The sequence below is a fragment of the Onychostruthus taczanowskii genome, unplaced genomic scaffold (assembly GCF_017590055.1).
Source record: "Onychostruthus taczanowskii isolate IOZ18803 unplaced genomic scaffold, ASM1759005v1 scaffold10, whole genome shotgun sequence".
NCBI lineage: Eukaryota > Metazoa > Chordata > Aves > Passeriformes > Passeridae > Onychostruthus > Onychostruthus taczanowskii.
In genome coordinates, this window is record NW_024496526.1 from 8,442,661 (window position 1) to 8,466,397 (window position 23,737).

Sequence of the window (23,737 nt, forward strand, 5' to 3'; positions counted from 1 at the left end):
TCATGAGAAAAGTATGTAAACAGGGAGAGCAGTCCATCTTTTCTGCACTAGTCACGTTTAACAGCAAAATCATAGAAGTTGTGTTTGCAGGAGACTTTGAATCAGTTAAAGTCTTGCACTGTGTCAACAGTTGATGCAGGTTCTGTTATTATGGCTAGAATGAATTTACTTTAGTTGTGTTTCTTGTTTGTGGTAACACATGATAATTATCTTAAAGTATGCCCTTGTTATTGCTAACCAGTATGCATGATACAGAATATTTCCTATTATATAGCTTGAAAGAGGAGAAGTAGACCTATTATAGGAATGATGAGTCAAATTATATTGGGTTGCAAAGTAGAATTAAGGCTGGGGAAAAAAATGGCATAAATGACATAAAGTGATCAGAAAAGGAAAATGCAGTCAACCAGTATAAATGATATTTATTGTACAATTAGAACCCAGCTGTATGTAGTGGTGCCACTGAGTTGTAGAAATGTTTGCAAAGGAACTGCCTGGGATTATAATTGTCCAAATAGGCAATATTGATGGCCCATGGTATCCTAATGGAGATGGATGATGTCAAATGGCTGCCAAGTTTCAAGGAGGTAGAAAAACTAAAATTGGGTGATAAACATAGTTTTCTGTAGAAGATTAAATTGTCCTTCATATGAAAGAAATAAGGTTTAGCTATGTTAGTATTGTTGCCATTATGGTAAATTCTCAGGAGATACCTGTGAAGAACTATAATTCTCTTTGGCTTCAGTTTGGAAAACGTTGTACATTCATCTATATTTTTTCTTTACACTCATTACTGGTGATTTCAGCTTGACAGAAAGGTATTTCGTGTGATCTAAAGTCTCTGTAGTATCATTCAATTTTATTTGTGACATTCTCACTGGAAGGCTAGAAAAAAGTATTATAGACATTTTGAAATAAGACTCTTCCTAAGTTCTGACTCCCACTGATGGGTTGCCTGACCCCCAGGGAAGGGGCCAGGCTCAGACACTGGCACGTCTTCTGCTGCCACCTCTCAGCCGACTGCAAGTGTCCCCTCTGCCCCTGCCCTCTGTGGGGAGCAGCAGGAGCAGGGCAGTGGGAAAGGCAGTTCCTGGGGAGCCCGGGTGCCTCTCAGCTCAGGAGGGGAGGAGGGAGATGGCCTGCTGCTGCTGCAGCTGGGCAGTGATGTGCCAGTGACCAAACCCCTCTGCCTGCCTGCCAAGAGTGCGCCTGCCTCTGAATACTGTGTCTCCTGAGTTTTCTCTCTGTTTTCTGCAGGGCCTTTTCAGACTCTTTTCAAACTTTGTTTCTTTTCCCATGCCTCAACGGTGCATATTACTGACAAAAATACCTTTGATATAGGAGAGAGGCAAATTCATTTATCTGCACCTTGGATCAATCCAGACATCAGTTACAGTACAATATAGAGCAGTGTGATAAAGGGTCCCTTTTTTGCTGGAGGGACAGAAAGGGGACCTAGAAAGAAGAGAAGGAAAGAATGCAGGCTGTGATAAGTACATGCCCTTAATAGGATCACTAAGGCCTTGTGAACCCTGGAGAGAGAAAGATGATTTACATTGTGCTTTCATTGTTTTCTTGCAGAAATTTATCCTTGAAAGAGCCACCATCCCATAACCATATTGTTAGGTGTGGTGATGCAAAAATAAATTCCTATTTCATGCAGTAAAGGCTAATTCATTCTCTTTTACTTCAAGCATATTTTCCCTCCACTTAGGACTGATGCTGGCAAACAGAGCATTTCAGCAGTTTCTTCTTTAGATTGGGTGGGGATTCATGAGGTTTGAACACACTGCTCTGCTACTGTATTGCCTGCAATAAAGGAAATTGCTTACTTATTATTTATCATTCTTATTTTATGAAAGGAAACAGATGTTTATGCCAAAAGTCTTCCAGCATAGATGAAGTCATACTGAATTCATAAAACAGAATTTGTTAAGGGAGTGTAATTCTGTGACTGAAAAAAATAACTATTCAGCCAAGGAATAATCCTGTTGGATATTCAGGTTAAGTAGGTGGGATAATACCATGTTAATTGCTACAGGCACAAGCATGGCAGGCAGGCTGTCAATGTAAGAGCAATAAGAAGTGGAGTTGAAGCAAGAGCAACAGAGGTTAGTAGTTCTTTCCTTAAATTTAAGATTCTCCAGTATGCATCTTGAGAACCTGATCTCAAAGTGAATTAAAGCTGTGTAAGGGAATTGCTCAGTTTCTTTACAAGGTTGTTTATCAGCCTGGCTGATTATCACTGCTGGTACTCCCCACTTTCCTTTGCCTAGCCCCAGGTCCCTGTGTTGCTGTCTTCTCTCCATCACTGTAGTCCAGTGCTCCCACATCCCTGTTCCTTGCCAGTGCCTCTGTCCCTCCATGCATGGGCTCCTGTTGGCCATCCCACCTGAACCTAGGATGCCACAAAATCCCTTACTATTCAAGCTGAAATAAACGAAGAGCCACTTTCAAATGCAATGAATTCAGTCTTTCTGAGAGAGATTTTCTAATAGTTTATCTTTTTTTTTCCAGTTGCTAGCAAAAAATTAGAAGTGGCTCCCCCAAGCACATATCTTTATATCTGCCAGTTAAGGATAAGATGGAGATTTAGTCGAGGATTTGCAAAAGAAACCCAAGGGAAGCAGTGTCCAATTCACACTGAATTTCACTGACTTCAGGCTCTGCCCCTTCCCAGCAGCACCTCTGCAACTGGGCTTCCCTGGATGTGTCCTCCACATGGTTTGAGACACACTGGATAAGCTATTGACGAACATTAAGTGTACTTGGATCTCAGGCTGAAAATGTTACACTCAGCTACCAAAATATTTTGTTTCTTCTGGACGCTCTTTCATTACACACTGTCAAATACCCTGAGGATGTTTTAAGCTCAGGTTATATCACCTTCCTCTGCATGTGTTGAGCACAAAAAGAGAAATGTGGTTTTAGGGAAGAAAGAGCAGATGTATAAGTGTTGTGGATAAACACAGACCTCTCTCTGTGAAAACTGAGGTTTCCATATTGGTTGAATTGAGTGTAGGAAGAACAGAAATGAATGTATTTGTCCGGGAACAATTTACATGTAACAGTGATTGCACAAGCCAGAGAATTTTATTGGAAGTGTCTTCAGGGAAAGAAATTAAGCAGGGACTGGGAATGTACTTATCAATAGACCTTAGTATTCTGCTCAGCCTTTGATAAATGAACCTAGCAAGTTCTTTCAGGCTCCTCTCAATATTCTACTTGTTTGTGCTGAATTTCATTGATTCATATTTAGCCTTCCCTGATAACATGACATGACAGAAAATGTAAATGACAGAGTCAATGAGCATTTCTATTCAGTTGAAACAAAGAAAGTGAGATCAACTATCAAACTCTTTGGACTTACATTCTTTGAAATAGAATTTATTACATTGTTAGAAACTAAAACAAAACACACCAAAATAAAAGTATGCGACCATTTTTTGTTATTGGAGTTAAATAAGAAAAATTTTATGGAAGGAGTGTCCTTTGGGCATGCTTCAGTCAACTCTGTCAAACAGAGTGGCCAAAAATTATAAAATTCAAAACCTGCAGGTTCCTTTGGGAATCACATTACAGTAGTACAAGCAACAGTCTTACATTTTAGAAGGGAAGCGTATGACTGCAGCCAAAGGCCTTTCAATGCTATTTTAGGTAATCTGATCTTCATAAAGGCCATTGTAATCGCTGGTGCTGCTCAGGTTTTAGGCGATATTTTCATTTCATAATACGGTTTCTGTGTTCACTGAAACATCTGCTTCGACGTGCCAGGCTCGATCGTGCACACTGTTACATCACTTGGCAAATGAGGTCACATCAAGTAAATGGCAGCATTATGGACAAGGGAATGAAAACCCCAGGGTTTAACTGCTGGGAATCAACCCATCATGGGCTGAAGATCCTGCAGCAATGCTGGAAAGGGTCAGAAGATTTAATGGGCAAGGCAAGCAGTAGGGAGGACTCCAACACAAGTGGTCATCTCTTCCAAGTTCTTTGTTCCTCAGTGCCAAACACCATCTGAGGCTATTGGTATGCAACAGTTTTGCAAACTCTCCCACTCAAGTTTGGCTTTGCTTCCAGCAGAGTTCACCCCTGCAGCCTTTCTGCAGCAGCAGTGGCCTGGTTTTATGTGATGATTAATGGGAAGATTGAGCTGAGCAGATCATTAGGATGCCCTCAGCCATCACATGTTCTTTCAGCCTTAGGCCTGCCTGGCACCCAGCATCTTCCATCAGTCATTTGGTAACAGGTGTGGTTTTTCTAGTGTGTATTACATCCCTCTGAAAATTCACTGTCTTCAGTGTGACACTTGCAAGGGAAAAAGGGTCAGGAAAATGTGCCAGCCAGAACCAGGTCTTCCTTTAGTGGCTTGGAGATGAACACCACTCACTGTCACCATTCCTCCCAATGCATTTTCTGTATTCACATCTGCGTTCCCCTTTATGATCTATTCAACTAACCTAGTACTGAAAATCATGCAAAGCAGCTTGTCCAAATCCACCTTTGAATCAATTTTGGGCCTAAGGCCCTGATTTATAGTAATGGGACCTAGGGACCAATAATAAGGAAAAAAATAGCAGCTATTAAATCTGTAAAGAGGAAATTACTTGGAAACAGAGAGGGATGCCAAGCTGGTCTCTCCAGCAATGGCAGAGGGGAGTCAGGCTTACAAGGCCATATGGCTTAGACACAGTTTAAATAATCTACTCCAATTAAAAACAAAGCCAGTTTTATGTCAAACATCTATTCTGTGAATGCATCAATTTGGGCAAAAAAACCATCAGAGGATATTATAAGTACTTCATCATGGTTTTGGTTTCTCTGTGCAGATCCCCACCCATTTGAGGGGGTTAATATCCCTGAAGGAGGAGTGCTGTGGTTTCCTATGATGCTACCAGGCATGAGGGCAGGCTTTTGTGTTTCTGTGTGCTGGGCTCCCCATCTGTGCTGCCTTCAGATATCCAGCATTCGTTGCAGGGGAGGGAGGATGTTTTAGGAGGGTCCAGAGCACCTGGGGCAGGTCAGTGAAGGTCAGCAGAGGGTCTGCTGGGCATGGCTGCCACTGGAGAGGATAACTGTCTAATGTAATCAGTCTTATTTGTGTCTAAACCACAGTGGTGCTTGGCTACTGAATCCTGATTCCTACGTGCTGGCAGAGATGAGGAAGAGAATATAAGATTATCCCTTTTCTGCCTTCAAGCCCTCACTTCTTATAGCAGAACCAGGAAAAAAAAAAAAAAACAGCTTTGAAGCAATCCACAACTTCTGGTCTTGGAAATGTCTACTTTTTACTTGACAAGGAGAGGGAGATGTCTTGGGTATTGATTGAAATTATCACTTTTCATCAGTCCATTAAAAGTATAACTGCGCAGACACCAATGTACCTGTTTAAAATAATTATGCAGATTATAAAGGAAATATAATCTGGGGATATGTGTATTAAGCAAATCTGATCTAGTGTACAAACTGAGATTTACTTTATTCTAAAGCATTCTTAGGTGGCCTTATTTTGCTTTTTTTAAATTTACTGTTGTATCATTTGTTTCCTTCCCAAGAGAGCTATCTGAGATTTCTCCTCTGGTTTCTGTAAACCCTTGTTCACAGTTCTTCAGGTAACTGTTTCCTTTTGGTGTAATTTAAAAGCTGAGGTGGTTAATTAAGGACCTAATTATTTCCTGATGTTGATATCAGGGAATTTGTAGGTTCCTTGCTGAGAAACAAATAGTTGGGGTCATACTCAGCTGGGAGCACTGTGGAAGGAGGAAGGCTTCTGGAAGATTCTTTGGTCTCCCTTCTCAAAATTCTGCTCAGGGCAGAATGCCCCATTTAGATGAAGAGAGATATTCATATAACCCACCTTTTGCAAGGGGTCATTTTCTTATCCCTTGTGTTTCTAATGCTTCCATCAGACTCAAACACTCCTTTTCCACCAGCACCAGGTATGTGATGCTAGCAGCTGGGTTTCTATTTTAAACTCAGCTGTGAAAAAAGACATTTACTGTGCACACTTTCCTCTGCTGCTTAAACCTGGAGGTGTTTCACAAAGTTCCTGACCAGAATACATGATCAGATTTTGTGTACTTGCTAGGAGTGTCTCAGGAGTTGATGTCTGATGAATCATCTGTGACTGGAACTCTTGATCCCTGGTTCAAAATGGTGCCAAACATGAAAGAAAACAGCTAGTCAGCTCCCTGATTTCAGTCTATTCTTGCATTTTTATTAACCCTGTGTTGGTTTAGAACATCTTGTGGCTGCAAAAGACAGCAGGTAGGGTTTACCTCAGAGGGTTTCAGCCATCTGCCTTGCTCACCCTCCAAAACCAAAGGGTTTTGGAGCCAGATGTGCTGGCTGTGTGTCACTGAGGAGCACAGATGATATCTGCTCCATTTTGTGCTTCTCCAGGGAAGGGAAAATAATGGAATTTGGGTACCAGCTCTCTGAGCCAAATGCCATGAGGAAGCCCTCAGATCAAACACAGGCATGCTCTGGTTCAATTTGTTGTGTGAAACAAAGTGGATCTGGTTGTCTTTATCTTCAAAAGCATTTTTTGTAGCTAGAAATGCTGTTTCATTTGGATCAACTTTAGTCTTACTTTCTGGAAAAAGGGCTCCAGAAATAATTCAGACAGCTCCATTCAAGCTGTTCTGCAGATGTCAGCATGTGCCAGAGTCCAAAATCCAGCAGAGTCAGGATATGGATTTCTAGTAGGAACTCCAGCAAGAGATGCTGGAAAGGTATGTGCTATTTGAGACCATAACACCAGATTTCCTTTCCTTTAGCATATTTATATGTCCCACGTGCCATCTGCCTCTTCTTCCTGCTGTGGAATAACTTGCTGTGCTTGTATTTATAATGCTGCATGCCCAGATACCTCTGTTATCTCCTTGTTGAGAGGAGCAAAGATGGTACATTTGGCCCATTGGATGTCACCATTATCCCAGCCATGTGTTTGATTAATTGCCTAAATATAAACAGACCTTCCCCTGAAGCTCAAGCCCTGATCCTCTCTGTTCAGTCAGACAAGACAGAAAGAGTGGGAAGCACCAACTCCATCTTCATGGAAGGTGGGGCCTGAGGACTAAGAACGACTCATCTGAGTCAGGCATTTCATTGAATTTTCAGTTCAGAGTTATTCAGTCCAGAGCAATGCTACTGATTGTAGCAGGTTATTCCTGGTTAGCCCATAGCTCCTGAAATACAGCCTGTCTCCCCAGAAACAGCCCTGAACAGATGCAGCAAAGCATCCTCCAGCATTGCCAGGGCTCAGCATCCTTTAGAGTGAGAAACATGGGTGACTCAGAGTTCACGCTCCAAACAGAGCTTGTTATGGAGTACAACAACTAAAGCAATTCTCTAGCACTGAAATTCCTCAAAGGCTTTTTCTGAATTTGATCTCTCACTCTCTAACCTCCCAGTAAAAAGAAAATCTCTATTTTCACAAAGAACTCCACGGGGAATAAGATTTCTCATGTCCATCCCCCAGCTAAATTGACAGGTCCTGGATTTATTTCAGTGCAGACAGAACCAACATCTAAGTGGTTTTATTCACTTTTTTTAATCTCTTGATAAGAATGCAAATCCCATTCTTGCTCCTACTGCCTCTCTCACCCTCTTGAAATAGGCTGTTTATGGCAACTAAATGCTTCTATTCAAAACTGGCTTTCATCCAGAACCAGACAGGCAGAAAGCCTAAAAGCAACAGAAAACTAGCAATTTATATTAGGCCATGGTGCTGCAGCACACTAAATGCTTTGTTTAAAGTAGCCGAGCTCTGTGTCCTCTTGAATAGATGTAAATAACCAGCTTGTGTGGGTTTCCACAGCAGTGTTGGCATGTTTCAAAACACTTACACAGACTTCAGACACCCACCTCCAAATACCTGCTCCCCCTGTTGGAAAACTAACCATGTCCACTTCACTTTCACCTGGAGTGGATTTAGTACTACTTAAGATCTATCTTAGGGATGTATTTGAGGGAAGGAAGTACAGCCTGTGACCTGGTAGGTGTTTTCCATCTGCACTGTGATGATTAATATGCCTGTGGTGTTCAGCCTTGCTTCCTCTGCTGCTGCTTTGTGGCTGAAAACGAAACAGGTGCGCAGTGACCATGCACACACACTGTGATTCAGGAAAGACAATCCCATGGTCATCCTGCACTGACCAGTGCCTGCTGGTCACTGGAGCTGAGCTGGCTCCTGCTCTTGGAGCAGCCTGGACACCCCCACAGCAGGATGTGACCATGCCTGGGGTCATTTTGGTTGCTTCACTCTCCTGCAGCTGATGGGCACTGAGGTGGGTGTTCCCAGGAGCAGAAAGGCTCAGGTGTGTGACAGAGCTCATTCCCCAGAGTCAGTGTCTGCCATTAACTGCTCCCATCAGTGCTCTGAGGTTTGTGAGCAGCGTCCTGCAGCAGAGAGGGGAGTTCCCGAGGGCTGTGCCTGGGTCCCTGCCCGCACTGGTGAACGGGCAGGGCTCCCCTCTAGCTCAGATTTGATCACTAGATTAAAGTAACCTGATGAAAACATTTACACACGGAATGCACAATGATATTTTCTAGTCCAGGAACTCGTGGATGCAGAGGATGGGAGATGGTTTGCTGATGGCAGGCACTGTGGAGACGGGCTGGGGCTCCTGCCAGCTTCTCTCAGGACATACAGCCGCTCCAGACAGCTTGGGGCCCTCTTGCTTCCTCATTACATTTTGCTATTTGCTTCTACCATTTCCTTTTCTTCCTGATTTTAAGGCTGTTGCTCGCTGTGTAATTTGTTTGACCTGTCCCTGTGTCAGATCTTTCAGTTATGCCTTGTGCTCTGCAAAGGCATGCTGCATTGTTATTTTTATTTTAATGTGTCTCATTGTACCATATACAGATTAGAGTTCTGTCTGGGTTCTAAATGTATCCAGTCAGTGGCTTTAATGGTGGTTTTAATCACAGGAATAATAAAAGTGAACATAATATGTTAAAATGTGAAGCTATTTATCTGTGAATTTCAACCCTAAGGGCATTCTCTATTTTCTTTCCAAAACAAATGCAATATGTGTGACACCAGCAGTCCATCTGTATTCCTATTTCCATGCTCCAGCATAGAGGGAAGCATGATATACATCTCAGAAGCTGGAAAATTGTTCTCTAAAAACAAATTAAGTAACTAACAGCTTGAGTGATCACTTTGCAGGTGAAATAATTTCTGCCATCGGGAATCAGATGTATTTGCATTTTTCCTCAGTGGCTTGCAAGTTGTAGATATATATTAGTATATCATAAATTTTCCAGAGAGATTACTTTGCTGTGGGTTAATTTAGTAAGAAAATGTTCTTTGTGGTGTGGTGGTATGTAAGACATGGAACAGGCCTGGGAAATACTTGGAAGCCCTTGGGCAACAGGAAGGGTTCTGTTCTTTGGAGCTGGCACCTAAAAATGATCTATGGGCTCTCCCTGAGCTAACTACCTGTACCTAGCACCTGCACCTACCTGTAAACGGGAAACTGCTTAATTGCACCTGCCAAGGAGGGGCTCTTTCCCTGGAAATGTGTTATTTTAGCACTGGCTCCAGCCAGTCACCTGTAGCATGTGAAAGCCCTGGTCCACATTTCCATGCAGTGGATCCTGGAGCAGCAGATGGTATAAATTCATATGCCTTCAGGGATATTCAGGCCTCCAGGGAGCTGAGAGAAGCAAGCTCCCTCCCTCACATGTCAAAGATATGGTCTGAAGGTGGGGAAGGGCAAGAATCATGTCTGCTGAGGCAGAACTTGATCACACCAGGTGCCCAGGAGCTCCTCCAGGGGAGGATCACTTCCTGTACTCATTATATTAAATTGCTGTTATAATGAATCAAAGCAAACAGGCACACAGAGCTGGATGGTACCCAAGGGTCACGGAGCACACCTGCCTCCTCTGGACAACATTTACAGGTGTTGCCCAAATTGAAGCATCTGTTGGTGTCACAGATGTTTAGTTCTTTTGGAAGGGGTGACAAGGCCTGCCATAAACTGATGTTAGGTCAGCTGCCCCTCAGCCCCCAGAGAGGAAGGCAGGCAGCTGCTTAGGGCAGCACTTCCCAGGCTGATGCTCCCTGGGAAGTGCCTTGTTTGTCCCAAACTTTCCCAGGTGTCATCTTGACCAGGTCTTTCCCCTGGAATATTCCCAGGCTGTTTCACCTTTCCTGCTTAAGCAATAAAAATGACTTCTTTTTCAAAATTCAATCTGAACCATCTGAAGACAATTTTTTAATGTTCTGAAACATCCTCTGCCCATATCATTGAAAGTAATCAGTCTGAGGATGCTGTCTGAACCAGCTCCTTCATGCCCACACGCTGCACCTCGTTCTTAGATAAGCACCTCGGAGACAAGCAAGAGTTAATTATTTATAGCAAATTCAGTTGCTGTGTGATGGCAAACACGGACACCTAGTGGTGCTCCGGAACAGGGCATGAATGCTCTAAACAGCTCTGTGGGAGAGAAGCTGATAGAGCAGAGTATTTGTTCACATTTTCCCCTAAAAGGAGAGATTTGATTATTTTCCAAGAAGATATCGTAGATAGCATAATTTGGGGGACAGAAAGTTTATTTAACATGGAATCGTGGAAGAATTAGGAGAAATCCATCACTTCTGGCAAGCTTTGTCTGTGTATTTAGCAAGAAGTAATCAGTTTTTTTCTTCCTGTCTTAAATATCCCACACCATGCCAAATCACATACTATACTGGGTCAGGAAGATTTTCTACTCTTCAAATTAGTCCATAGCAAAGAAACCTCAGCAAATATTATAGCAGTATCTCATTCTTACCATCCCTGTGAATGTCTGTTCTCCATTTATGGGGAGACTGTCAGCATGATGAGTGGTGGGTTTGCTGATAAGCTGCCCTGCTAGGTGCTACACTGACCTCTTGTGCACTTCCATCAGTGCACTGAGCTCTTTCTGCCAGGATTAATGCCTGCACTTTGTCTGAACGGCCTCAAGCAGCTGCCATGGTTTGTTTTGTTTGTTTGTTTCTATTTACTTACAAATAATCTTTCAGAGAAATATTTCCTTCTTCTTCCCCAAATCTAGCATTTCGTCTACGGCAGAGACACAGGACAGGTGAGAACCAGTCCTTGTCCACTGACCCCTTTCTGTAATTGTGAATATCACCCCTGTGAGTGGGATTTCTTTCACATCTGCATTGGACACAAAAACCCTATGCCACTGAGTGGGAGACAGGCTGTTCCCTTGGGAGTGTGTGCTGGGGCTGCTTGGGCTGAGAGAAGGGATTTTGAGACTGTACCAGCTCAAGAGTGAAGTCTGTAGAGATTGTGTGCTCTCCTCAAGGGGCTCCCCCATTCAAGCTGAGAAGCAGACCCCAGTTTTTACTGATTCCACAGTTACTCTGCATCTGACAAGGTTTCTTCCAATTCAGTTGGGTTTACAAGTCATTCATTTAAAATTATTGTATAATATCCTTGGTTTTAGCTTCATATCCTAAGAAAATAAAGTTTATAGTAGTATGCTTGTTTACTATCCTCATCTTAAGAACTTTTGAATCAGTGAACTAATTTCTTTCAAAATTTCTATCAAATTTGACTCTGGAAAAAGAGTCCCCAAAGATTCCTGTGTACCTCAGGGAAGCATGCAGCACACAGGACAAGGAAAGAGGGTCCCTTTAGGGCAGGCAGCAAGAAATCCACATTGCAGAGGAGCATTAAGAAAGATTCCTCAGGCCAGAAAAAACTTCGATTCATTCTCACACCTTTTTAGACATGCAAGAATCCAGGCCTGATATCTGAGTCTGTTAAAGAAACCCCAAGCTTTGTTAAAGAGAAATCTGTACAATCACTTATGGAATAGAAGCACAAGTGCTTATATTCCCAGTCCCTGGCTATACAGAGACTGTGATTACACAGACCACTGTTGTTCTTCGAGAGTCACAGGGTGTGAGGCTGAAGGAAAGCAGCAGTTCCAGCACTCAGTACGGAAGTAAAATGTTACATTTATTCCTAGGTACAAATCCTGAAAGTCAGCATATAATCAATCACTCTGTGTTTATATATTTACACCTCTGGGTTCCATCAGAGAGCATGGGAGGAGCTTTCCTGATCTGCCCCATCAGGATTTTGTAGTCTCCCAAGAGGTCCCTAGAGCAACTTTGGGAAGATGAGGGTACATTTCTTGTCTTCCAAGGAAAGAGAAGCTGTTTCCTCACTGCACTGGTGACCAGTGGGAATGTCTCATTTCTGCTGTAGAGGGATGAGCTGGAAGTTGTCACACCATGAAACACAGCACTGAGACATCCTGGGCTATTGCCAAGCTAGAAAATGACCCCAGAAATTAAAGCAACAAAAAAATCCCCAGGGTTTCTGATAGACAATCACAGCTAGAAGATTCATGGCTCAAAAACTCCCCCACAGCTAGCATTCAAAAGGTTACTGGGTGGGTAGCTTTGGTGTCTCACTTCAGCCCAGCAAAATCAATAAGACGTAAAGGAAACCAGAGGCACAACGTGTTGAACTTTGACAAAACAAATTAACTTGTCTTCTAAGGAACACAAATCCTGTCTTTGCCAGTGTAAATATGATGCAGAGATGATTGCTTTCATCCTACCCTTGCTAACATCTATTCCTTTTTTTTTTCTTCCTGTTGAACCTGGGCAGTTGTCTGGAGGGTGTGAACTAACTGTGGTGCTCCAGGACTTTACAGCGGGCCACAGCAGCGAGCTGAGCATTCAGGTGGGGCAGACAGTGGAGCTGCTGGAGAGGCCCAGTGAGAGGCCAGGCTGGTGTTTGGTCCGGACCACGGAGAGGAGCCCACCTCAGGAGGGTCTGGTCCCCAGCAGCGCTCTCTGCATTTCCCATTCCCGCAGCAGTGTGGAGATGGATTGCTTCTTCCCTTCAGGAAAAGGTAGGCAACAGCCCAGCTGCTTTAAGATTGTTTTGGGTTTTCCCTTTTGTATCATGTAAGTGCAAAGCTGCTTGGGCTGCTCCTGCAGTCAGTGGGTAAAAGGCTGTTCAGTCCTTGGTGAGTTTTGTTCCCAGGTCCCTGTGAATGGGCACAGCACTAGCCTGACTCCATGTCCATGAATCAATGTTTGTACATGTGCGTCTTCTGCTATGTGGTAATCATTGTCTTGAGATTCTGGATAAAAATAAGACTTTTGAACAACAGAGGGACTGTTTTCAGTGCCTAAAGGCCTAGAATGAGGGAAAGCCATGCTGTCTATACACCCAGGATGCCCCAAATTGTGGATATGTTTTTTTATGATTGCCGAAGTGCACACTAGTTCATGTTCTTTTTGTATATCCTTGTCTGTAAATGCAAAGAGGCCACCAGTGAGTACTGGTACACTCCACTACCTTGTGAACTGGAGACATTGTGTGTAATGGCACAGTACCATGGGGAAATAATCCTTTAAAATCAATGTGGAACAAAACACATCTCTGGTATTATCCTGAGAGCTTGGGCTTCACTCACAACAAATGGTGAATATTGTTCGTCTCTGTGCTGTCTGTAGCCTCTTTAGTGGATGTTCTGTTCTGAGCAATGTGTGTCCCACATACAGCATCCATGCAACCAGGCTTAGGAGATGCTCCAGACTGATAGACCAGGATTGGTTCAGGTCAGTGTGGCCAGAGCAAGTCTGGTTTTAGTTATGGCCCCACTTCTGACCATGCACAACACAAGTAACGTCCAGGGAGGAAAGGTTCCTATCATCCCACTCCCAACTGGAAGCCAGCAACCTGAACTGTCTTTTAAAAATCTTTTTCCACTCAGCATTAAGAGAAATAAAATTTGATCCATTGTTGCTTGAGCAAGTTAGGCTTGGTGGTTTTGTTTGTTTGGAGAAAAAGCACTGAAACTGAGCTCTAGTTTGTCCTCGCTCCCTGCCTGCACTCCCGCTGCGGAGGCTGGGAGTGGGACACACGCCCAGGACAGAGCACTGCTGTAGGGCCAGAGTCTGCTATCAGACTTTCACTGCAAGAGGATCTGATCCAAACCTGGGGGTTGAGAGCTCAGCTTCTCTCAGATTTGATCCCCTCAGCTGTCAGCTCTGTCTGCAGTGTGAGCTCCAAGCTCCTCGTGCACTTCTCAGACCCGCTGGCACCTCTTCTCCCTGCTGCATTCCCGGGGCCCTGCCCTGCTGCCAGGGGAGCCTGTCCTGGCCCTCAGCTGAGAAGTGCTGCAGTTGCTTACATGCACATTTTCTGGGACTTAACAGAAAGGTAAAGCTGAAAACCAGCCTGCTCTGCGTAAGAGCAGTCACTGGCTGGCATGACTCACAGGAAGCTGGGGACGTGTCTGCTGTGTGCGTGGTCCAGCAGCTGGGCTTGTGTCTCTGCTCAAGGGCACTGTGAAACACCACCCAACCTCATTTGAGAGTGTCAGGTTGTAGAGCTTTTCCTTAAATGAAATAAAACTTCCGTAGTGGAAGAATAGGCTGTGGAAAGGGAAGCAGGGACGAAGACAGGGTGGTGCAGGGGCTGGAGGCTGGCAGGGGACATGGAGACTTTGCTTTTGACATGATTGTGTGAGCTTCAGGGCAGAACTGCACCCCAGGTAGAGCAGAATGGGCACAGTGCTGGGCTGTGGATGGTGGAACAGCTCCCACTGATAGCTGAAACCACCAGGCTGTGTCAGCAGAGCACCAAGGCTTTGCTGGCACACTCTGCCTGCCTGTAGGCAGGTTTTCTCACCTAACACGCTGCCACTGCTCCGGGGCTGGAGCTGCCTCTTGGCCCAGCATCTCTGAGCAAGCAAGTCTGGGGCAGGCTGGCTCCTTCATGGCCTTTATTTCCTTTATATTTCTTTCCCCCTTGGCCTCAGTTTTCTTCCTGCACATACCAAAGCTGTATCAGGGAGCCTCAGAATTAATGGGATCTCCAGAAGTGCAGCTAGAAATAATAAAAATAACCACCCCGTCCACAATTTTGGCCAGTGTACAGCAAATAGGCTCTGTGTCTAATCAGTTCTCCCTCTATTAGGAAAACAGGAAATTGTTTAAACTGAAAGAACAGATGCTGGGAATAAAGAAAGAGGAGTAAGTTTAAAGGGGAAAATGCAGTAGCTGCTGAAAGAGCCTGCTGGTCTCATGAGGTGCTGGAAAGATTAGCATGACAAATGGTTTCTAACTATTCAGAGTTGAGCCCTTCTCTACTTCCAGTAGCTTTAGGCACTGGTTGCAGGCAGAATCCCTTGGTCCAGGCTTCCACAATTTCTTGCCTTTCTCTACAACCCAGAACAAAGGCTTTCACATCTTATATCAACATTAATGATGCTCCTGGTCTGCTTCAAATATGTAAGCATACACAGTTGCAGAAAAGCAGGTTAATAGCTGAATTTTGCTTGCAGTTACCAAGGCACATAATTCTTTGCTTTTACAAGCACAAGTAATTTTAAGAACAGAAAGTACCTGTACTCAAAACTTAACATTTCTAATAATAGTATTTACCATCTATTCTAGAAATATACAGAGTTTTGCCAAGTATCAAAACATAGTTACATCTTCATAGACAGAAACAGCAAATTACTCTGTTTGGTCCTATTATAAGTAATGGTGGAATATAAATGTACCTCATGGTTCATGGAAGCTACCTATTGTCCTTAAAATGAAGGATTCAAGAAAGTAATATGTCAGCTAACATCTGAATAGATGAAGGCTTGAATTTAGTGGGATCAGCAGAACATTTTGTAAAGCATCAGTGCAAGTCCTCATCAAGCCTTTCTGAACAGTCTAACTGAAAGCCACTAGAAATGCAAAACCAAACTTCACAACTGAACATGTGCTCTTTCTGGCTCTCACTCTTTTACACTATTCCATTGAAAATCAGTAGTGAATTAACATAAAATATTGCAAAGGGAAAGACGTGGTGTGAATATAACAGAACACACCCAGAAGAGAACACTTCCTACCTTTTGTAATGAAATATCTGTACAGATCTCTCTTGTTGATCATTAAGAGTGCAGAGACTTTAAGGACAGGTCTCCCAGCCTCCCATCTGACTCCTGGCTGTGTTCCTTTGGAGGATACACATTTGATTTTTTCATGACCTGACTACAGCTCAGAGCACAAGTATCCTCCTGCCTGTCCTTCCTTTCTGATGTTCTGACAGTGTTTGCAATTACCCTCTGTAAAAAGGCAAACAGGTTTCTGAGATTAACCTTTTGCAAGTGATATACAGATGATTGAGTAAAAGGAATTTGTCTGCAGTCTCTGTTACTGGGCTCCAGAATTTGCAGGATTTTGTTTTTCTGACTCGTATTCCTAGGAAGGAAAAAGAAAGATCTCTGGCACTAGAAATGAAGCTCTGTTTGAACTATCCCACATGAATATATACAGGAAAGTTGTGACTTTTATTTCTGTCTCTTTTATCCTATAATTGAGCTCTAAGGTATTAAGCTATAAATTTCAAATTGAGAGTGAAATCCACTTGGATAGAAAGGAATTTAATGACCTTCATTAAGCCCACTGAGCCAAGCATATTCCTGGTGGCAACCTGTTAACTTTGACTGAGTGATTTCCAATTTGAATTTGGCCCATGAAAGAATTAGATGAAATCTTGGTCTTAAAAGTCATTGTCTGATGACCCTTTACACAGGGTTTTTCTTGTAACATCAAGCACATGGGGTAACTCAAAGACTAACAGAGGTTAATACTTGCAGCAATTTTAAGCAACCTCCATCACAAAAAGAAAAAGAGGACATTAAAAAAGAGATAGGATTTCATGGCATTTGTTTTGGATTGATGATACAGGCCCCAAAACAGACCCTGCCCACAGGATACTTGTGTCTGATGCATATCTCTGGAGAAGATGAGGAATATATTTTTTGAAGACACTGTGCAAACATCTTGCTGTGCAGGCTGAAGTCCACTTAGCAGCCGGGCTTTGGTGGCAGTGGTTGGTCCTCGTACCAGACCAAACTGAGAAATAGTTGGATTTTTTCCAGAGGAAGAGGAAACACAGATCTTGCAAGGTGTATGTTAGCAGGATGACCATCTTGCCTGTGCTTCCCAGATGGGTCACTGTGTCCAGGAGCCACTGGCAGAGCACCAGGCTTTGGCCAGGAGGGATGAGAGTTTTGGTGCTGCACCAGTCACAGCTCACAGGTTTGGGGGTCACCCACAGCCTGAGAGAGCCTGGGGCTGGTAGGTGCCATGGCAGGCTGGGCTGGGACAGCAGGAAGCAAAACAAGGATTTAACAAGGCTGGTGAGAAGAGTGGTATTAATGAAAAAGAGGTCACACTGAGACCTGAATTTTGGTAATTTCTCCATGTGGGAAAGAGCAGGACATTTAATGCATTAGTGTGCAAAGCTGGTGATGCTAATCCAGCTCTTGCTGTGTTTGAAAGACTCTTTCCTCCAGTTCCTATCTCAGTCATTTAATGCATTAGTGTGCAAAGCTCTTGCTGTGTTTGAAAGACTCTTTCCTCCAGTTCCTATCTCAGAAGAATCATCTGTGTAGGGAAAAGCATAATTGTTTCTTCCCACATCTCTGTTTTTTAAGAACATCTTGGGTTTTAGTGCGAGAACAGAGTCTAGGCTGCTTTTGTTATATCCCTGTTCCTCTTGAGCTTTAAATTGTGATCTGCATTGGCTCAAGCACTTTCTCAGTTGTGTTTTAAACAGTCTCTCTTGCAAACATATTCCATGGTAATGACTCCTGATGTCCCAGGGGAGCTGTGTGAGGACAACTCAGAAGTTTTAGTGCACTGCATTAAACCTTCATTTGTCCTTGTGGAGGCTGAGAAATTGTTTTTGTTTTTGAGGCTTAATGAAGAGTGGTCGATTAAAATGTTTGTAAGGCTATGAACTAAAGGAAACATTTCATTAGGTAGCACAGTTGATTTAACTGGTACATAAGCTGGTCACAGGGTTCCTATTCAACAAACAATGTTCAGGCTCCCATTGTCAATATAAATATGCAATATTTAAATTAAAAAAACCCAAACCCTCACCTCTGTTCCTGATACTGATCCAGCAAGTGTGTTCAGAGTCAAAATTTTATAGCATAGGCTGTCTTTCAAGAGAGGTCACATGGACCCCTTCTGCTGGCATTAAGTGCCTCATGGCATCCTTGCTACATGTTCAAGACATGGCTTACATAGAAAAATCACATCAGGAAATGTTCATTTTCATTCCTTTTCAGTTACAATAGAGTCACTGTAAGTTGGTCACGAGTGTGATGGGACATGGCAGCTCCCTGGGCTGGCACCAAGGTCTGCCACAGCCCAGCTCGGGGCTGCTGCTCTGCCTCAGTGTCCAAGTGTGGCTCCACATAGCTGTGAAAGGAGCAGGAAAATAAAGATGAAAGAATTCAAAACCACTTTGCTATTTCAGTCACGTCACACTTTCCCTTGTTTTTTCTCTACTGAGCTTCCCTCCTCTCATCAAACAAATTCTGTCTGCCTTCACTTTGATGGCCCTTCACAGCTCTCTCCATCATCTTGCTCCTTTCTACCTCAGTGGGCAGTGTCTGCCACAGTGCTGGAGAGCTGCTGATCCTGACTCCCCTCCCTACTGCTGCACTTTGATCCCACACTTCTGTGCTTTCTCCTGCTTCACAATCACCCTGCAGAAGAACTCAGGCACCCATAAAGTGTCCATCCTTGGAGTTATCCGTGCTTATACCTTCTCCTGGGCACAGTTATCTTGAAAACAATAAAAAACAAGCAAATATGTAGCAATATGGGTGATGAGATCTGATTTGCATTGTGTCTAAGGGGTAAGCCAAGCCAAGGCTGAGAGGATGAGCCATATCTGTGTATGGGTATTCATAGCACTGTGCCCGTAGCCCTACCAGGGGTTTTACCTGTCAGGTACATCAAGAAAACAAAACTAAACTGACAAATCCTTGGGAAATATGTGTCCTCCCCTACAAGCCACAGACACAGCTCATATGCAGGCTGTGGGAGCCGTGCTTTCAAGGTGCAGATAGTGTGCAGGCTGTTCCACAGTTTGTGAATAGCTCTATTTCACTGAGGTGGTATTTCTGTTTCATAATTTTTTATTTTCAGTATGGCATCACCAGACACTAACACCTACATTCAGTCATAGGGACATACTAGCTACCAGTAAAGACATTTATATTTATTACAGCTTCCTTCAGCTTCAGTTATCTAGTCAAAACAAAAGGCCTCCAGTACTCTACCTGGAACTTTATTTTTATGGAAAAGGACAATTTTGATGAATGCTTTGATAAAACAGGAAAGGCTATTTTGGGGGAAGTTGCTTTGCTTTTGTACAGTGGATTTTTATTATTTTAAACACAGGATTCTTTGTTTAAAAGAGAGAAGGCCTGCAAATTTTCTTGTTTACTTTGCCCTTGCTTCCCCTTCTGACAGGGGGTGGATAAAATTTATCCACATAGTCGCTGTCAGCTTAACCCCAAATTTCACAGTACAGTGTCTATGCTGTTTTATCACTGAAAAAAAAGGAGAAACGGAGGGAATTTAAAATGCTGTGAACCACCAAGACTCACTAAGAGTGCCAAAAGGTTCAGCACTTGGTCTGGCAAGGAAACTAGCGAGAAACTCAGTAGTGGTATCCCTCTCTGTGTCAGGCTCAGGGCTGCAGTTCCTTGCACAGCCCCGGAGGAAGACCAGGGTCATAAATTCTCTCAGTTTCTTTTCCTGGGGCCAGCCCATGCTTTTCAGGGCCAGGTTAAGCCAACCGAGATATATCCCTTTTGCTGTCGTGCAGAGAAGTGAGAACTTCCCTCTTCAGCTGCAGCTGATGAAGGAGAGGTCCCAGCTGGCCCCTGGCTGCTCAGGTGATGGGTGAGTGGGTGGCCACAGCCCTCTCCTGGCCCCACAAGCCAGCTGAGAGGGGATGGTCTGAGAGGACTTCAGCTGAGCATACATGCTGACAAAAAAGGCTGCATCAATCCTTTTTTTTCCCAGCTTGTTTTCAAACACACACTGGAAAAGGAAACTTTTAGTTTTTATTGCTCACATATTGATGATGTCCCAGCTCTTGGGAAACCACAATGACCAAAGACTGTTCTGCTGAGTAAATATTAGACTTGTAATTAATTGAGATCATTTTCTAGAGTAATGTGGGCTATGCAGCATCCCATTTGGCCTGAGGAAGACCAGAGGCATCTTCCTGATTCTAAACCAGTCCCCAGCTCTTCAGTGATCCCAGCACATGTCTGTTCATAGAATGGCAGTGCTCAGCCTCCCCTTGTGTTAGCAGGACCAGAGCAGAGAAAGGGGCCTTTGAAGCACCACAAATTGTGGTGCTCACAGAGGCTGAGCAGTGGTTGTTGTACTGAGAAAGGACCCAGCTCTCCTGCTGTGGTACTCAGGGTCAAGAGATCAGGTCAGGGATTATCCAAAGTGCTCTGCACAGTTAGCCAGAGGAGGCACCTGCTGAAAATGGTCTGAATATTCTTTTTATTGACTGCAAAGGAACCCTATGGGTGCCTTCTGTTTATTGTCCTGGTAGGAGCTGCAGTGCCTCAGTGCAGTGCAGAGACACCAGAGCAAGCAGGCAGTGCAGTTTGTACCACCAGGTTTTACACCAGTTCTGACCCAAAGCCAGCAGCCAGAGCATCCCCACACCTCTGCCCCACAGTGAAAAACAAGCACCCAGAGGAAGGGTATAAAAATAGCTCCTTGGGTAAAGTCTATTTCCTCTGTATTTAGTCAAGTATCTTAAAATACAGTAGTGTGGTGAGGAGAGGGGGTGGCTCTGCAGCACTTGGCCCATGGAGCTGACAGGAAGGTCATCCTCAAAGATCAGCAGGAGCATGTGCATGACTTGTGTCTTGTGTTTCCTCTGAGCACAGACTAAATTTAGCATTTTCACAGATGGACATTGAACCATAATCCATCTAGGACTGTGGGGTGAAGAGTGGGATGGGAGTTGTTTGCCTGGGTTTTTTGCTGTGTAACCAGCTTCAGTGCACCACCGTTCATTGTGTTCCTCAGGGTTTTTTGCTTTGCTCAATATTGTGTAACTTACTGCCTGATCCTTTTCCCTGAAATTTTAAAAGCTTAAGCATGAAGGAAAAGTAAACTGCAGGTTCTGGGTTCAGGCCTGACATCCCTACTAACTTAATGTCAAATTGTGCATGTACTTTTCAACAGCACCATCACAAAGATTGAAGCTGGTCCTTGCAAGAATTGCAGTAAGACAAATACTAATGACTGATGATTTTTGTTTCCCCAAAATATTGCTTCCTTACTCTTTCAGCTTCCAGACAGTTTAAGGGACTAATCCTAAATGTATTATTTGTGCCCTGCAAGGCCTGTACACTGCTGGGCTGATCCTTCTGTTGCAAATCTTAACTATTTCATGAGCATGTTTTGAAGTGAACTAGTTCTACTAAAAATCCCATTTCCCTGACTGCTCTGAGCTGGAAATGGGCAAACCATGATGCAAAGCACATGTGTATTAAATAATGTATTTCCAGTAACAGAAATGGTGTTTCTGTGTATCTGCTTCAGCACACTGCACAGATTTGATATATTGATCCTGACACAAGAAGCCTGATTTTCCTGTCATTTATGTCTGGCAAGCATTTTGCCAGAGCACTTATTCCCAGGTTACACATTTTGCAAAAGAACCTGAAACAATGTCAAATGTGCTTAGTTCAGATTAATCCCAAATTTTAGAAAGTAGAGTTAATGTTATTGCAACTATGATGGTCTAAAAGTCTAGAACAGGAGGTCATTTACATAAATGCCAGTGTGTCTTTTCCCATTCATATTAGCTGGTCTCATAAAGAATATTATTTCTTTATATAAAAATGTCATCTTTAACTCCAGAACTTTTCTTTTCTTGAAGGCAGAGTCCATATTTGACTGCATTTTCCTTAAATCTGTTTAAATAAGTCTCTCACAATTTAGAACAGGAAAACATTTTAAATATTAAACCATTCTTGTCCTTGGATGTCCTAAGCATTTATTAGAAGGTGCTACTTTACATTTGTATCATATATTCTCCATATGCATTGAACATTCATTGATTGTGCAGAACTGTAATGCAGTTGAATAAGGGTTTTTTTCTCTTCACAGAGTTTGCAAAATAAAAATTAAATTTTACACAGCATAGAGATAATTGCTTGTATATTGCAGGAAAGATTGGGATGGCCTCCAGCCTCACTAAATGTGTGCCTTCCAAGAAAAACAGTAGTCATACACTATCCAACACCTCATAGATAAAGCAGCCCTGACTTCTCCTTAGCAACATAATTTGCAGCTCATGAGTATTGATGACTCCCGTTTTCATTAAGTGAACCTAAAGCTCCATTTTTCTCACTGATAACATTATACTGCCTGATGCCAAATGACAGGTTTTTTTTATTGCCCTTTGCTTTTTCAAGCCAAAAAGATTATAAGTTCAATAGTAGCACCCAGTGATCATATTTCAAGGGCATTTTTCTCTTTCCTAGACTAGGGAGGAACACCAAGATATTTGAACTTAAGATACACTTCTAAAAGGTATTTTTAGGTCTTTGTACAGTTCAGTTTTACTTCTTTGAGACTGTACCCAGCTCTTTATTTTCTAGAGAAAATAAAGAGCTGGGTACAGTCTTGAAGACTATTTTCTTTAGATTTCATGTTTCTTCAGGATTTTAAGTTAATAGCTGCATTTTGCTAAGGAACATACATACAGTTTCTTTGGAAATCTGTGGGAATTGCATTTAGCTACCAGAGAGCAGATTCTGGCTTTAAGAACCAAATAGCATTCTTCAGAAAAGCACCGAAGAACTTATTAACTCTGCAGGACTCCTACTCAGTGAAATAAGAACATTCTTCCTTTCACTGACTAGAAAAGTCAAATTAGGTTTCATGCAGGGTGAAGGAATCGGGGTGCTTTTGGTGCCAATCTGACCTGTGAAAAGCCTTATTGAAAAAAGCTTTGAGCACGGTGAAGGCAGTTCAGGCTTTCCACCCCATAACCCTCATGGCCATTCCACATCTATTCTGACAGATCTGCCGTGGTTGTGCTGAGCACACACAGACCTGCTCCACAGGACAGCTGCTGGGACACAGCCTTCACCTGGCAGCTCGACATGTTCTGCAGTGTTCAGTCTGCTGCAGCTTTTCATTATTCCAAAGATGTGCCTTTCTGCTCATAAAAATGCAAAAATGTTCATTCCTCTCCCATCAGCTTCTGATTGCCAACATAAGATGGGACATGCAGGCACAACAGAGACAGGGCTCAGCTCAGCAGCACTAGGGGCTGGGGCTTCTCTCAGCTGAGCAGAAAATTGTCAGCCAGCTGGGAGCACCCATTTTGTCTCACACCAGGAGGGTGAACCTCCCTGAGCATGAGGAATGTGTCCTGTGCCTACCTGAGCAGCCAGGATCTAGCACAGCAGTGGGATCACCCAGACCAGGAGACAGCACAGCAGTGCAGGTGATGCAGCAGCCACACAGCTTGAGGCTTTTGCAGTGAAATCTGAGCAATGCTGACAGGACAACGAAGGCAGATCAAGGAACCAATCTGGGCTAAAACAAAGCTTTTTTTCCCCACTAGGTTAATTTTAACCTGGATCCACTTGCGGATCAGATTCACTGTGAGGCTGCACAAACATTTCTGTTGGCACAGGGGAAGCAGCAGGAAGGAGCAGGCACCTGGGAGAGACAGAAAAGGCACCAAAGGGATTTGGCAGGACTATTGGCTCTTGACAACTCAGAGTGCTCATGGAAGTATCATATAATATGGAACTGTTACATACCAAGAAGTTGCCTGAACACAGGAACTAAAAAGTACTCCAATGGCATCATGTACTTGTCCCTCTTGCAGAAAGA

At 43.4% G+C, this 23,737-nt stretch overlaps 1 protein-coding gene across 10 annotated transcripts in view; it reads left to right on the forward strand.

Moving 5' to 3' along the window:
- KALRN (kalirin RhoGEF kinase) overlaps window positions 1-23,737 on the forward strand; it is a 473,687-nt gene that overhangs the window by 365,750 nt on the left and 84,200 nt on the right. For 9 of the 10 annotated variants that reach the window (XM_041406297.1, XM_041406207.1, XM_041406244.1 and 6 more), the window contains exons 34-35: window positions 11,056-11,085; window positions 12,633-12,879. In XM_041406297.1, the coding sequence (XP_041262231.1) occupies window positions 11,056-11,085; window positions 12,633-12,879 (277 nt within the window). The remainder of the gene's footprint in view (window positions 1-11,055; window positions 11,086-12,632; window positions 12,880-23,737) is intronic. The other variant, XM_041406235.1, reaches the window with a different exon arrangement.